The sequence below is a fragment of the Pogoniulus pusillus genome, chromosome 15 (assembly GCF_015220805.1).
Source record: "Pogoniulus pusillus isolate bPogPus1 chromosome 15, bPogPus1.pri, whole genome shotgun sequence".
Classification (NCBI taxonomy): Eukaryota; Metazoa; Chordata; class Aves; order Piciformes; family Lybiidae; genus Pogoniulus; species Pogoniulus pusillus.
Genome location: NC_087278.1, coordinates 246842 through 262543, shown reverse-complemented (window position 1 = coordinate 262543; position 15702 = coordinate 246842). Strand labels below are relative to the sequence as shown.

General features: G+C 52.6%; 1 protein-coding gene across 1 annotated transcript in view; it reads right to left on the bottom strand.

Moving 5' to 3' along the window:
• The window catches only part of ITPR2 (inositol 1,4,5-trisphosphate receptor type 2), a 204644-nt gene that overhangs the window by 29574 nt on the left and 159368 nt on the right, over positions 1-15702 (bottom strand). Inside the window, 5 exon segments of the mRNA XM_064154862.1 lie at positions 537-701; positions 1806-1981; positions 5153-5278; positions 7259-7451; positions 9565-9672. Of these exon segments, the coding sequence (XP_064010932.1) occupies positions 537-701; positions 1806-1981; positions 5153-5278; positions 7259-7451; positions 9565-9672 (768 nt within the window).

Sequence of the window (15702 nt, the reverse complement as noted above, 5' to 3'; positions counted from 1 at the left end):
TGAATGCCAGCACAGCCTTCTGCTGTGGCAGCCAGCTTGGTGCCATCAGCAAACTTGCTGCCAGTGCCCTCTCTGCCCTCAGCCAGGTCATTGATGAATATATTGAACAGAACTGGTCCCAGTACTGACCCCTGAGGAACTCCACTAGTCACAGGCCTCCAACCTATTGACCACAACTCTGACTTCTTTCCTTCAAACAGGTCCCGATCCACCTCACTCCCTGATCATCCAGACCACACTGCCTCAGTTCAGCCAGAAGGATGCTGTAGAAGACAGTGTCAAATGCTTTACTGAAATCAAGATAAACCACATCCACTGCTCTGCCATCATCTATCCACCTGGTGATGTCCTCATCAAAGGCTATCAGGTTGGTGATGTTCTAATGAAAACAGCAGCTTCCAAGGGGCAGGAGTGCAACAGCCTGCTGAGAACACCCTGTGTTGGCTTGCCTGCCAGGCAGAGGTGGAAGGCAGCTGCCTGGGCGAGGGTATTTTCTGCTTGTGCAGGTTTTGCTCTCCACAGCAGCAGACACTCACCAGAAAGCTGTAGAAGAATTCGTGCACACAGAGGCCCAGCATGCAGACCAGCACATAGGCCACGTGGTAGAGGAAAGCCATGTCCATGACGACCGCTCTGTAGCCACGGGTGAAAGTCCCACGGTTCCCCACGAAGCTCACCAGGAACACTATCTTGTTACAGAGCTGTGGGGTGAACACAGGCCAGGTTTGCTCCAGCAGGAAAACCCTGCTCTCAGTTGTTTGCACTGCTGCAGCTGGGCTGCTCTGGCTGAACAACACAGCTTTCAGTGAGCTGCAGGGAGCTAGACGAGAGAAATCCAGGGAATGAGGGTGGGTGGAAGGACATCACCCCTCAGCACTGCACTCAGTTCACTGCATGGTGATTCATTTCTGCAGTGAGTGGGTAGGGCAGGATTAATGTCATAAGGCATCTGAAAACACACCGGGGAGTGAATTCCTAACAGCTGTGGGTCTGGAGCCAAGCCTGTGTGCCAACAGCTGCTGCAGAGGGCACTGCCAGCAGGAAGCAGGCAGGCTGTGCACAGGGCCTGCTCCCTCCACCTCATGGTTCTCAACACAGAGTCCCTGAAAAAGCACTCGTGGGGCATTTGTGAAGCACAGCATTTAGTCAGCTTCATCACATCGCCCGCTGCTGCCGAGCTCTGCCCGCGGCTGCAGAGTGGCGCAGAAGCCGAGGGGGAAGGAGCTAAGCTCCCTGCCCGGCAGCCCAGGAGGAGCAGTGAGGACCCCGCGGGCCTCTCCTTTCACACGCTGTGCTCCCACAGCTCTGCTCACCTGCCTCCGGCAGTGCCAGGCGAGAAAGTGTCCCAGGCCACCGGCAGGGAGCAGACTGCCCTGCCTAGCTCAGCCAGCCGGCAAAGGCTCTCAGGTCTGAGTCAGGAGAGCTGGCAAGGGGCCAAGAGCTTTTAATTCTGAAAGCTGTTTTCTTCTCACGAGTGTGCTCAGGCTCACAGAAGCACAGCACTAATTTATGTCAGGATTGCTGAGCGTATTGGGAGAGAAAACTTCTTTTAGCACCAGAAACCGCCAGCCTGACGGCCCTCGCGCAGCAGCTTCTGGCCAGCTCTTTGCTCAGCTCCCTGCTCTGCTGACACTGCTGTCTCAGGCTGACTGGAAAGCACTCACCTCTGCAGCTTAACCAGCGAGCCAGAGAAGGAAGCTCCTGCACAGAGGGCTTGTGCTGGTTTGGTCTCTTTTCAAATAGGAGACCCTTAAAATCTCTGCTTCTGCAGAAAGGGAAACCCAGGATACTTCTGAAGTACTCACATTAGCAGCACCAAGGAGTATCAAGGTAGGCCCCAGCCCCACGGTGTAAATGGACCTGAGCATAACAGACACCAAGAAGGGCCGAATGCCCACGGGCTTGGAGATGAAGAAGAGCATCGCTGTGCAGAAGGCCACTGCTACCCACAGCAGGGCTGAGATCAGCGGAGAGAGCGTGCCTGTGGAGAGAAGAGAGGCAGCCTTGACATAGGCAGCTTTGGAGCTCCATTTTTCACCAAGAAACAGAGCCAAGGATCCCTTCCCTCTGCCAGTGCAACCAGCAGACAGCAAGTTGTTCACCATGGCTGCTGGCCAGACCCTGCCCCAAGTGCAGCCAGGGCTGCTGGCATCGGTGGTGCTAGGCTGTGCACAGGCAACCAAGGCAGTGCCACCCACAGCCAGGGAGTGCTGGGGTGCAACAGGTTGCCCTCTCCTGAGGCCAGCTGCTGGTCAGCTCCCTTCCGCAGGGACCAGCAGGGCTCCTCTGGTGTGATGCACCTGATTGCTTAGGGCTCTGTGGAAGCAATGGGTGGCACTGCTGCAGCTGCGGGGTGCCAGGGCAGCAGCGTCCCTCTGCAAGGAGTGGGGCACTGCAGCAGACAAGCAGGGCACTGGTCAGGGGTGAGTTAGCATCTGCAGTGCCTGCAACCATGCAGTGGTTGTGCCCTGGCTGTGCCCGGCTGCCAGGGCTGCAGCAGGGCCCAGATTTGGCTGAGCTCTGGTGGGCACAGGAGCTGCTGCCTTCAGAGCTTGTTTGCCACTCTGCCAGAGGCTGGCTCCAGGCTCTCCTTGGATCTGGTGCTCCTGCCTGCCCCTGTCTGCTCCACCAGAGCCTGGAAATAGCCATGCTGCTGTGACACAAACAGCACATTCATTTCCCAGGGCCCCGCCATGCTTGGACACTGGCTCCCATTCTTGGCAGGGAAACTGAGAGGGCAGTGAGAGGGCAGAAGGGACAGAAATGCATCCAGAGCCACTGCAGAACCCCTGCTGTCCCTGGCAACAGGGACGCTGCTGGGCAGCATCAGTGGGAGCAGGAAACAATGAGGTGAGGCCCTTGCCTCAATGTTCAGATGGCATCCCAACTTCTTCTGAGTTTAGGAGGGTTTGTACCACAGAATCCCAGCACAGCAGGGGTGGGAAGGGCCCTCTGGAGGCCATCCAGGCCAACCCTGCCTGAGCAGGATCACCTGCAGTAAATCCCACTGGAACACAGCCTGGTGGGTTTGGAATGCTCCAGAGAAGGAGGCTCTACAGCCTCTTTGGGCAGCCTGCTCCAGGGCTCTGCCACCCACACATCAGAGAAGTTTCTCCTCATGTTGAGGTGAAACCTCCTGGGTTCCAGTTTGTACCTGCTGCCCCTTGTGTGTCACTGGGCACCACTGACAAGAGTCTGGCCTAATCCTCTCACTCCCTACCCTTTAGCTACTGATCCACACTGATTAGATCCTTTCTCAGCCTTCTCCTCTCCAGGCTAGAGAGTCCCAGGTCTCTCAGCCTCTCCTTGTAAGAGAGACGTTCCAGTCCCCTCAGCATCTCTGTGCCCCCATTGTCTCTCCAGTAGTTTCCTTCTCTTTGGAACTGGAGATCCCAGAACTGGACACAATATTCCAGGTGTGGTCTCAGCAGGGTAGTAGAGTGAGAGAAGAGCCTCCTTTGACCTGCTGCCCACTCTGGTTAAAGCACCCCAGGAGCCCACTGGCCTCCTTGGCAGATTCAGGGTTGGTTCTCTCAGTCTCTTCACCCACAAGATAGGGAAACTTCTAATGGATCCTACAAAACCAACTTCCAAGTGGGTCTGAAAGGTGAGGCCAAGGCAGTCCATGTTTCTTTAACAGATCACTTTTACTCCTTCTGCAGGTCAAACAATTTGATGCTGCAGGACCCACACCAGCAAGGTGTACAAATGTGAATGCTGCAGGCGTGGAGTCCTCATCTAGAGCACAGTTTTGCTTATGCCATGTGTGTGGGACCTGCAGAAAGGCAGCATTGCTGCCCAGCACCTCAGACCTCTGAGTCTGGGGGAAACTGACAGGGCAAAGGGGAAATATGGGAGACAAACTCCAGCTGTGGACTGCATTTCAGTGGCGGAGGAGGCTGAGAGCAGGGAGGCTGCTAGTGCCATCCGGGCACATCTAGTGCTTGCTGCTCCTTGCAGCCTTTGCTCTCACAAGCAGTAGGAGCTGGAGCCCTGCAGCTGCTGTCGCTGGAGCCACTGGGGCCGCTCACACCAAGGCCACCTGCGGATCGGCGGGGGAGCTGCTCGGCACTGGCTGCAGACTGCCGGCAGCATGGGTCAGCTCAAGATCAGAGCCTTACACGGCTGACTCTTCTAGCGCTGCATGACTTCTCTCACCCTGCATGAGCTATAATGTGTGTGCACCCCCAGGAGAGCCCAGCTGCAAAGCCCCCCTTTGGCAGGGCAGAGGTCTGCAGCCCTGCAGCCGTGATCCATGCAGGCCACTCCACAGGCTGGAAGAGTAACCTGCTCCTTGGGCCAGTGCATTCTAATCTGCTGCCTCTCTATTGAGCCAGCCAAGAGGAATGTTTGCTGGTGCCAGCTCTGGTGTTTGTGAACAGCACATGTAGCTACTAGAAGCTGGCCTGCCTCCACCAGCCCGGCTCACATGCCACCAGAGCGAGGGCACTTGCAGTCACATTACTGCCTGGACCTGAATCAAAGATCCAGAGGTGAATGGCTCCACTCCCGTTCCCAGTGCACTCAACTATTCAGTCTACTTTATCTCAATTAAGCTTGTTTTGGATTCGAAGAGAGGCCTCCTGCTAGTCTGCTGCCTTCATTTAATGCCATTTCTGACTGGCTGCATTTCCCATGCCAAGTGCTGAAGCAAAGCCACAGGTTCTGTCCCACTGTTCTGTGATGCATTTATCCTCTGCGGCAGTTATCTTTTATCTCAGCAAACAACAGACCAAAAGCCAACGAGCTCATTTCCAGCTCATCCTGTTCCATACGTTTTTAGGAATGCAAGTCATTCCATTTGCTCAGTTTTAAGGAATCTCTATCCCTCTGACACCAGGAAGCCTTCTTCAGCTCAGAAGCTGTAACTGAGTGTGTGCAGGAGCTCATTGCAGTGTGATAGCATAAAAAATCAACTGAGCACATCTAGACAACCTCCAGCTTAGTAGCTATCTTCTGTCCATTTTACTCCACGTTGCATGAGCCACAAGACACCCAGACGACCACCCACCACATTTCAGACAACATCTGGTACCTGCTTAGATGCTCCTGCAGGCAGGAGCACAGCCGCGGTGCAGTGCTGTGTAAATGCTGGCTCAGAACTGAAAGCGTCTACAGTGCAAAAAGGAAAAGAAAACCAAACTCCACTTGCCTTCATCTCCATCGTCTCCGAAGGGGTAGAACAGAGCAACTGCTAAATTGATGAACACAGCAAGGTTGAAGGAAATGCTCCCCCAGAGAGAGATGTGTCTGGAGAACCAAAACAGGGGTGGGTTATCTAGAGAGGGGAGAAGAGAAGCAATCAGTGAATTACAAGGCAGCAAACCAATCAGTAATGGCCTCAAGAAAGTAAGACAATGCAGATGAATGAAGAAAACATGCATGTCTTTAAAATGGATTCAAACAGATAGGCACCACACCCAGATGTGCCACCAAACAGCTTCAAGCGGAGCTTTTAGCTCAGCGATCCCACCCCAGTGAAACCGCTGCGTGCAAATTGTGAGCAGACTGCAGCCAGCCCCAGCCGTGGTGTTCTCCCGCTAGGGCGACTTCAGCATGCCACGGACCTCCTGCAGGTGTGACTTGCCTGCAGCCTCCCCAAGCCACAGCTGCCTGCCTCAGGCTTTAGCCTAAACAGAGTTTAATTGTGGTTAGATAAATATTCAGATTTCACTGTGATAACCTCATGCTATCGACTGCTGAGCTGGAAGCCTTTGGAGCCACTGCAAAAGCCATCTGTCAACTGCAGCACCATAGCCTGCATGCTGAAGAATTAACCCAGCCTCCACCTTTATCATCTTTTCAAACCAAAAAAAAAAAAAAAAAAAAAGCCACCAGAAAGCCTTGTGGGACATTGCACTGATGAAAGGAATTTCTGTTCTGAATAAAAACAAACCAATTTTCTCTGTTATAGCATTAGGCAGCTCTGGTCTCTAGCGGTGTAGAGTTGGGCTCTCATATTTGTCTTTCATAAGCAAACTCCACAGATCTGATTTTGTTACTGGAGTCGTTTTCCTCTGCTATACATTTTATTCCCAACCAGGCTGTGCAGACAGGGACTTGTTCTGGGATAATTTATTTTTCATCTTCTGTTCTGGTCAGCTTGTCAGAACAGACAAGTTCTTAGAGTGTTACCAATGGAAGTGGCCCTGGGCTGAGAAGTTCACACTGAGGACTTACTCTTGCCTCTGGAAATTATAGCTTGGGAACTGACACAACCAACATTCATGTTTCCATCACATAAGGGATGCTGCACTAAAGCCTGTTGCTTTGACTATCCAAACTCCCTGCTGCTCTGACCACGGATCCTACTCTTCCTTCCTAATCAATGGAGCAGCTCTGAGCAGTTGATGTGTGCCACCCCACAGCACCTGCCCTTGGGCAGGGAATGGAGTGATTGCGCTTCCTTACCTCGGCACACACAGAGCATCGTTTCACTTGCCGTGGAAAAGTCCTTCCAGATCAGCTAGCCCAACCATTCTCTGACTCTGCCAAGGCTGATGCTGAAGCATGGCCCTCAGCACATCTCTGCCTCTGTGAAACACTTCCAGGCATGGGGATTCAGCCACCTCCCTGGGCAGCCTGTGCCAGGCTTTGAGAACCCTGTCACTGCACCTCCTCTCTGGGTCCCTGCTTGGGTCTCTTGACTGCCTGTCAGGTCTGCAAGCAGCTGAAGGTGGTGCATGTGCCTCACCCACTACCATGGCACATGCACCAGTATGGGCTGACAGACTGACCCCTACTGCTGCCCAGACAAGCAAGGCTGATGTGAGCTGGCAGGGCTCCACAGCAGACGGGCAGACTTAAAGCAGCTGAGGTTCTGGCGAGAGATGTTTTTAAGTGGCTGACATTTACAAGCTTTTTAATGACCTTTTAGGAATCTCCAAACCTCAACTATGCAGCTGCACATGTTTTTGTTAAATATTAAGGACCTTGTCTTAATTAAGTGCAACTCCATTGAGTTTAGCACTATGCCCAGTTCCTCCATCCCTTAGTTTGACTTTTGGAGTCCAAGACATCATCTTGAACACATTTCTGCTATTGCTAACTGCTCCAGACTATGCCTCTTTTATGGTGGCACAGAAGTGTCTCGGCTGCCCTATGGCCTGCTGTCCTGCATTCCCAAGCCCTGACCCAGTTTTGCTTGCTGCACTCTCAGGGTGGGCAGACAGAAGGGTGTTACCAAAAGGAAAGCATCCAAAGGCTTCACCTAGCCAGTTAGCACAATGAAGCCGTTTGGGGCAGTTGCAATACTTACTCCTGATTTTCTTCTGCCACTTCATCTCGTTGTACAAGTCCTCTGTCTGCTGGAAGAAGTCATTGACCTTGCTGCCCTGCTCGTCTCTCTCGGTGGTGTTGAACACACGGCTCTTGGACTCGCGTGTGAGGAACTCGCAGATGTTGGGCACGGGGAAGACAATCTGCTCCATCGTCCTGTCGTGGCGGACAATCTGCAGCAAGGGGCACATTTGCCCCAGGATCAGTTGCTGCCCACTGCTCAGTCCCACCCTTTCTTGTTCCCAGCTCCCCTTTGATTCATGGCTTGATGCACAAGTGATTTGAACTCCAAAATCCTGCCTTAAAGTAAGATGGCAAATATGTCTCGAGCAAAACCTATGCCCACACTTCTGCCTAGCATAGAAAAGTTCTTCTGAAAGCTTCCATTTTGCAAGAAACTGAGGCAAACCTCTCCTGGGAGCAGTGCAGACGTTCAGGGGCTTTCTGCTCAGACGATGAAATTCTTTTGTCAGCTAGAGCCTGTTTGTGTGACAAGGTAGGTTGTGGAGATGAACATGCAAACCCAGCACCTTGCTCAGACAGCACTCAAGTCTTGTCCTGACAACCCCCAGGGTTTTGCACAGTGTGTGTTTCAGAGCCTACCCAGACTGGGGAGCAAGCTGCATTTTGCTCCACCTTGCCAGGCTGCTGTCAGCCTGGCAAGGGACTCTGCAGCCTGATCAGGGACTCTGCAGTACTGAGACACAGGGCAGAACATTCACCTTGGCTACTAGAGCTGTGTCTGTGCACAGCCACCAGTGAGGAGTCCCACTATTTGACTTTCCAATCACACAGATGAGATGCCCTGATACAGTGTCAAACAGGTCCAGGCCTGCTTTCAGAGCAAACAGCCACTTGACACAGCTCAGCTTCCCTGTGCCAGCCACACTCCTGATGGCAAGAACCCTCCCTTCTCTCTGTTCATGCGTGTTCATTCTGTGAACATAATTAAAAACTGTCTTAATTTTCAGGAGTACACAGTCCAGCTCATCTGTGTGGGAGACAGAGAACCATTATGCTCCTGCCTGCCCATGGGCACTATGTGAAACCTCAACAGGTACTTTTGAAGCATCCTAGGAGTTGTGTCTCAGGCCAGCAGCTGTGCAAGCAACCTGGCAAAGGGAGCCAAGGAAACCAACAATACATCCTCAGTTCTCTCAGGGTCTCAAACAAAGAGCTGAGTTGCAGTGCTGCTCTGCAGAATGGCATCTAAAAAGCCTCCTTGAGGACAGAGGCCTTCAGATCTGCTCAAGTTGCAGACTTTGCAACCACAAGATTTTGGGGCATTTCAGAAACTACAGCAGGAAGAAGCTACAGACCACAGTCTGTAAGGTCTGGAATTGCAGCCTACACAGAAACTTAGCTGGCAACTGCTAAAAGATACCTCAGGAGCATCTGAAGCATTAAAATGGGTTAAGAGGAGCACTGAGCACCTCTCTGGACAGCCACAGCTGTGGAGCTTCCACTTTTCTTGTGGTGATCAACAACAGGCAAAATGGATGGTGGGAAACAGAACAGTCTTGGTGGCAGCTAGGACAATGTGGACCTGAGATGCTTGTGTCAAGACTGTCCCCTGAAGGCAAGTGGTAGGTGATGGAGCCTGGCAGCCCACTGGCACTGAAATTACCGTCTCAGACTCAGGCTGGGGCTGTGCAACCACACTGCAGTTTTGGACTGGACAGAGCGTGTCCAAGAGGATCCAGATGCCTCTTCCTCCTGCAGTCTATCACAGCAGCTGCCTTTGCACCCTAGAAATTTTGCCCTTACAAAGCCACTAAGGACTGCAAATGTTACGATTCTCGATGCCTGTGGAACCCCATGAAAGCTGTAAGAGGAACTGATACCAGAGTTAAGAACCTAAATACCTCTGAGGATCTTGATCTAAATCCAGTCCTGGCAGGGGTGAAGGTCAGACTTGAGAACAGGAATGATGATCCAAGCCAAGCCTTGGGTTTTTAAACAAAAGCCATACTGAATGTCTGGACCACTTCAGCCAGAACTTTAGTTGGATCAGTTATCACCACTGGTGACTTGACTGATGTACATACAAGACTGTTCTGGACTTCATGGCACAGCCCTTGTTTCACTAACAAGACATGTTTGGTAACACAGCAAAATGATTACTTGAGCTACTCTTAAGGCAGGTGCACTCCTCTTCTCCTACAATCAAAGGCATGTAGTTGTTGTTGTCACAAATCATCTGCACCATCTGAGGAAGCTTTGCTGTTACAGAGAGGGGGTACCAGCCTGCACAGAAGCAAACTGATCTGGTGAGCAATCCCTTACCTCTATCTGTGCTGTGTGATTGGCATAATACCCCAAGGCTTCATCTCCTTCATCTGGGTCTGACCCCGGCTTCAGCATCTGCTGCAGTGTTCTGTTGTGACGAGCCAACTAGAAAAAGCAAACCATGAATCTGCTGGACATCCTGCCACGATGGTTCCAGCTTCATCACCTCCACTTAACCAACACAAACCCTCCTCCCCGGCCCCCTGTACGTACATGCTCAGCCCAGTGGGGCTCTTTCCACAGAAAGCAAGAAGAATGCAGTGCCTTGAGAATAACAGAAATCATTTAGACTTCAGAAGTGAGCAGCCAGGCCTCAGCTGAGATTTATGAAAGGCAGCTTAGCCTGCAGCCAGGATGGCTTCTGCAGGGCTGCTGACAGTGCCAAAGGAATGGGACTGAATCACAGCATGACTTCAGCTGGAGAAGACTTCTAATATCATACAGTCCAACCGAAAGCTTCTCCTCACTTAAATGCAGGCAGCAACCTTGCACACCTTTGGCCACATAGCTGTGCTGGCAACTTTCCTCAGCCCTTGGAAATGGCTGAGCTGCTCTCTGGCATGATAGAAGCTGGCATTTCAGGGCTGCCAAGACATTGTCCATGACTAGTTCAGAGGCAGCCAGACTGCAGTGGTAGGCACACATATCCTTCACCAGCACAGGAGACACTCCTAGCACACATGTACCCACTAATGTGTGTCTCTGCAAACCTCTACCAGCTGCATTCCTTGTGCCATCCACAGAACATATCTATTCTTGGCTACTCATGCCATCCACAGAACACATCTCAGCTCCTCTTGGCCACCTGTGCTAGCCACAGAACACATCCCTTCTTAGCCACTTTTCTGCAAGAGTGGTCAAGAATTAGAACAGCATGCCCAGGGAGGTGGCAGAGTCATCATCCCTGGGTGCTCCAGAAACGTGTGGGCATGGCACCTGGGGACATGGTTTAATGTCCATGGTGACACTGGGTGGATGGTTGGGCTGGATAATCTTAGAGGGCTTTTGCCAGCTTCACGATTCTATGGCTCTAGTAGATGTTTTAATTGCTTGATAGCAGCACTGGGTTCGTTCTGAGGATGTCAGCAGGTGCACCCACAACGTCCTCTGCGGGGGCTCTGCTTGTGTTCCCTAGAATCTACTGACTGAGATACATTTTATTGTGGATCTTGATACCAACATAGTAATTGAAGGTCAAACATAAATGGAACATTCCAAACCAAGAGAATACTAGACAGGAATAGTCAGGAAGAATAAATGCACCTCCTGCAACTTGCTGCTGGGCAGAAGTCTGCTTGGCCCTGCCAGCAGAGCCCTCAGACAGGGTGGCAAAGGAGCAGCCTTTCATGAAAGTGTCCTGAGCAGAACCTCGGGAGATAAAAACTCACACGGGGGCAGCTGCAGAGCAATGCTCCTTCTATCAACAGCAGCCTGCTGCCTTGCACAGCTGCCTAGCTGCTGCACCACTGCATGTGTTTTTATCTTCTCAAAGATTTGTTTGCCAGGGCTCTTTTGTGCCCCCTCAATACCAGCTCCCGCACCTCACTCTGCCCTGGGGAGACCTCATCTTGAGTACTGTGCTCAGTTTTGGGCTCCCCAGTTAAAGAGGGACAGGGATCTGCTGGAGAGATCTCAGCAAAGGCCTACAAGGATGCTGAGGGGCCTGGAGCAGTGCCTGGTGAGGAGAGGCTGAGGGCCCTGAGGCTGCTTAGTCTGGAGAAGAGAAGGCTGAGAGGGGATTGAATCAATGTCTCTAAATCTCTGAGGGCTGGGGGTCAGGAGTGGGGCACAGGCTCTGCTCACTGCTGCCTGGGATAGGACAAGCAGCAATGGATGGAAGCTACAGCACAGAAGGCTCCAGCTCAGCACAAGGGGAACTTCTTGACTGGAAGGGTCCCAGAGCCCTGGCACAGGCTGCCCAGAGAGGCTGTGGAGTCTCCTTCTCTGGAGCCTTTCCAGGCCTGTCTGGATGTGTTCCTGTGTGACCTGAGCTAGATTGTATGGCCCAGCTCTGGCAGGGGGGTTGGACTCAATGAGCTGTTTGGATCCCTTCCAACCCCTGACATCTGTGAGCCTGTGATCATTGTGCTGCTTTTGGCTGAGGGAGACTTCGTTCCCTCCACAGCAGCTGGTGTGGGGCTGTGTTTTGGATTTATGGTGAAACAGCCTCGCTAAGACAGGGCTGGTTTAGTCACTGCTGAGCAGAGCTGACACTGAGTCAAGGGCTTTTCTGCTCTTCATCCCACCCCACCAGCTGGAGCTGCACAAGAATTTAGGAGGACACAGCTGGGAGAGCTGACCCCAGCTGACCAAGGAGATACTCCAGACCATGATGTCCACAGGAGATGAGCTTGTGGAAGCAAGGCAGTTACTGTGCTCTGTTCCTGCCTTTCAGCTCTATCTGTGCTCCTCTGCTTCTGCTCTGATAAAAGACCAAGCAAGAGCACCCAGTTCATCTCCTCTGCACCTCTCATCATCCTGTACACCACTGTTAACATTCTCTCTGATCTGCCTCTTCTTTACATTAATCTCTATCCCACTCACCCCTCCTCAGCCAGAAGAGTCTCTGACTCTTATTTCCCTTGTCCATCTCCAAGTACCCTTTCCTTTGGCTCCATCTCTTCCTTAAGACAGGAAAGCTCTGCAGAGGGACATGGCCAGGCTGAATCCATGGGCTGAGGCCAGAGTGATGAGATTCCGTAAGGCCAAGTGCTGCCCCCTGCACTTGGGTCACAACAACCCCAGCCAGCTCCAGGCTGGGGGCAGTGGCTGGAACCTGACCAGCAGAGAAGGCCCTGGGGGGTGCTGGATGACAGCAGGTGAAGATGGGCCAGGATGTGTCCAGGTAGCCAGGAAGGGCACCAGCAGCCTGGCCTGGGTCAGCACTGCTGTGGCCAGCAGGAGCAGGGCAGGGATTGTCCCCCTGGACTCGGCATTGAGGAGGCCACAGCTTGAGTGCTGGGTTCAGCTTTGGGGCTCTCACTGCAAGAAAGATACTGAGGTGCTGGAGCAGGTCCAGAGAAGGGCAACAAAGCTGGAGAAGGGTCTGGAGAACAGGGCTGGGGAGGAGCAAATGAGGGAGCTGGGGGGGTTAGCCTGGAGAAGAGGAGGCTGAGGGCCTCAGGTTGCACTGGGGGTAGTTTAGGTTGGCTATGAGAAGAAACTTCTTGACTGAAAAGGTTCTCACAGCCTGGCACAGGCTGCCCAGGGTGGTGGCTGAATCCCCATCCCTGGAGGTGTTTCAGAGAAGCAGAGCTGTGGTGCTCAGGTTAGCCCTAGCCTTGGCAATTAGAATGGTTGGGCTGGATCATCCAAAAGGGCTTTCCAAGCCAAAATGATTCTCTGATCTCACCTAAATGCTTCATTTCATGCTTAGAGAACAAGAAAGAACAAAAGAGGTTCCTGGGGACTGACAAGGAAAACACCAAGGACCAAGAGGGAAAAAAACAGCAAAGAGAAAGGGAGCAGCAAAGCAAATGGGTGAGGGCAGAAGACAGGAAAGAGAAAATTATATCCTCTGCCTTGGAATGCCAATGCCTTCCCACACAGCAGCTCCCTGCCCAGGGCAAATGGGAGCACTCCTCTGTTGGCAAACAAGGGAAGAGAGGAAACAAGGAAAAGGGAAATGTCACCTTGGCCATAACTGAGCAGGCACTTCCCCACCCCAACATCAACCTCCCAATGGCCCACGCTCCGATCCATGCTGAGCAGGGCTCTCTGCAATGCACGGGACAATTCCCACCAGGCTTTTACAGAGCAGCACCTCTGCCTCACCACCACAGAGCAACGTGCTGCCAGACACTGGGGCAAGCAGAGATGGAGCAGTGGGAGCCTCTCCAGTCCAGGACTCACTGATACAATTTACTGGTCACACCTACAGAGCAAGCAAAAAGCTTCAGAGCGCATCTCCCCCAGCAGCTTGTGCTGCAGGAGCAGGGCCTGGGCAGTCCAGGTGCTCTGCTGGCTCTGCCGTGGCCTCCTCTACCCCAGCCTTCAGGAGCTGCCAAGGGTGGGCAATAGTGCTGAGCCTTGGAGGGGGGGGGGGGGGGGGGGGGGGGAGAGGCCTCAGCATTGTCACACAGGGAAGCCATCACAGTGCAGTGATCTTTGTCACCGTGCTGTCTGCTACCCCCGCAGTAATTCCACTGCTGTTTTTGCTGGGGGTTTGCTGTTCTTTTATCTCTGCTGAAAGCCAGCAGAAGACAAAATGCCTCACTGATATTTCAAGGAGCCTCACTTCCATTTGCTGTCTCTAGCAGGCAGAGCTCTCTTGCAAAACCTGAAGTGTGTGTGGGGAGCTGAGGGCAGCTAAATGTGCTGCAGCAAAACAGCAAGAGCTTGAGCACCAGGTGTGTGGAACCTCTGCAGGCTGAACCACCATGGGCAGTTGTGCCCAGGCGAGTCAAACCACCCCAGGCACACACCGCTCCTGCTGGCATTCTTGTGTGCACTGACCATAGCATGTGGCCAGTCCAGAGTCCCATGCATGGCACAGCTGCACTGTTGGCTGCCTCCTATGATTACTGCAAGCCAAGTCTTGGAGAGTACAAAATAGTAGGAAATGAGGAGATGAAGGAAGAGTCAGACATGATTCTGGGACCACAACAAGAAAGTTGGATGGAGAAGAAAGAACAAGAGAGCAGTTTCTGCAACCCTTCCTCTTCACAGCATGAGGAAGGTCCTAGCCATAGGCAACTCCTGCAAAAGGCAGGTAAAACACTGCATCCAAAGTAGGACCTCACCTAGTTTGCTCACCAACATTGCAGAGCCCCAGGCTGACAAAGACCCAAACCAGCAACAGACTAACAAGCACATGGATCCCAAATCCACACAGTGGGAGAACTGTCACCCCTCAGACCAGCAGTGCTGTACATAGACAAACCCCATCCATGAGAGAAGAGAGCTGTGGGCTGCTCTTCAGAGACCTTCAGCATCCTTTGGCTACCAAGGACCTTGCCCCATTTCTCATTCAGAGCAGAGATGCTCTGCAGTCATCTGCTGCTGTCCACACTTGCCTTCTGAAGAGAATGAAGGCAAGCACACCAAAAGGAGGAACTGCTTATGACTCTATTCTGGGGGCACTGTGGGGAGGGCAACCACAGGTCTACATCTGTAAGTCTTACAGACTTCCTTCTGTAAGCCATAAGACTGGAAGTCATTGACTGGCAGTCAACCTCCCTTCCTCTGGCACCAAGAGTAGAGAATAAAGTAAGTTATGGGTTGGTGCTCCAAGAACAGGCTCATCCTCTTCTTCAGAGTCTACCTAAGCTACACAAGCACCAGCCCAGACCCTGACCCCAAGTGTGAGACCTGCATTGCTGGCTCCCTCCTCATGTTTCCTCACCCTTAAAGTCTCACCTTGGACATTTGCAGGGCAGAGCCACAGTGTCTTTTGCACACCGAGACTCCTTCAGCTTGATGCAGGTCAAGAGGATGGCACTGGGCTCTTTTCAGTGGTGCCCAGTGACAGACAAGGGGCAGCAGGTACAAGCTGGAACTCAGGAGGTTCCACCTCAATATGAGGAGAAACTTCTTTGGTGTGAGGGTGACAGAGCCCTGGAGCAGGCTGCCCAGAGAGGTTGTGGAGTATCCTTCTGTGGAGAGCTTGCAAACCCACCTGGACACATTGCTGTGCAACCTTTAGGCAAACCTGTGTGATCTCCAGAGGTTCCTGCCAATCCCTACCATGCTGTGATTCTGTGACCTCCTTTTGGTTTCCTGCTCTGTGTTAACTAAGTGCAATCAAGAGGACCAGAGCGAGGCAGGCCTCGTCTCCTCTGGTGACAGGGTGGTGTCGGCGGGAGCGAAGGCTGAGCAGCGTGAGGAGCAGACATGCTCTGCTGCTCTGCTTTCTGCTCTATCTCTGCTGCCCTGCGACTGCTTCGGCGCCTGCCAGAGCTGAGAGGGCTCAGTACGTGTCAGAGATGCCCTCTCTGAATTAGGGTGCGTGAGGAGCTGCTCTGACAGCATCAAGTGAGGCCAGACTTCGCTTCCATGGCATTTCCAAGGCTACCCTCATTCCCTCGAAACAAACAGAGCAAGTTCCTCCTCGCTTGAAGTAAAATGTTTCAACCCTGCTTTAGACAGAAGGAAATGAAGCCCTCTACTGGAGGGCTTCATCTTTGTGCCCCTCTG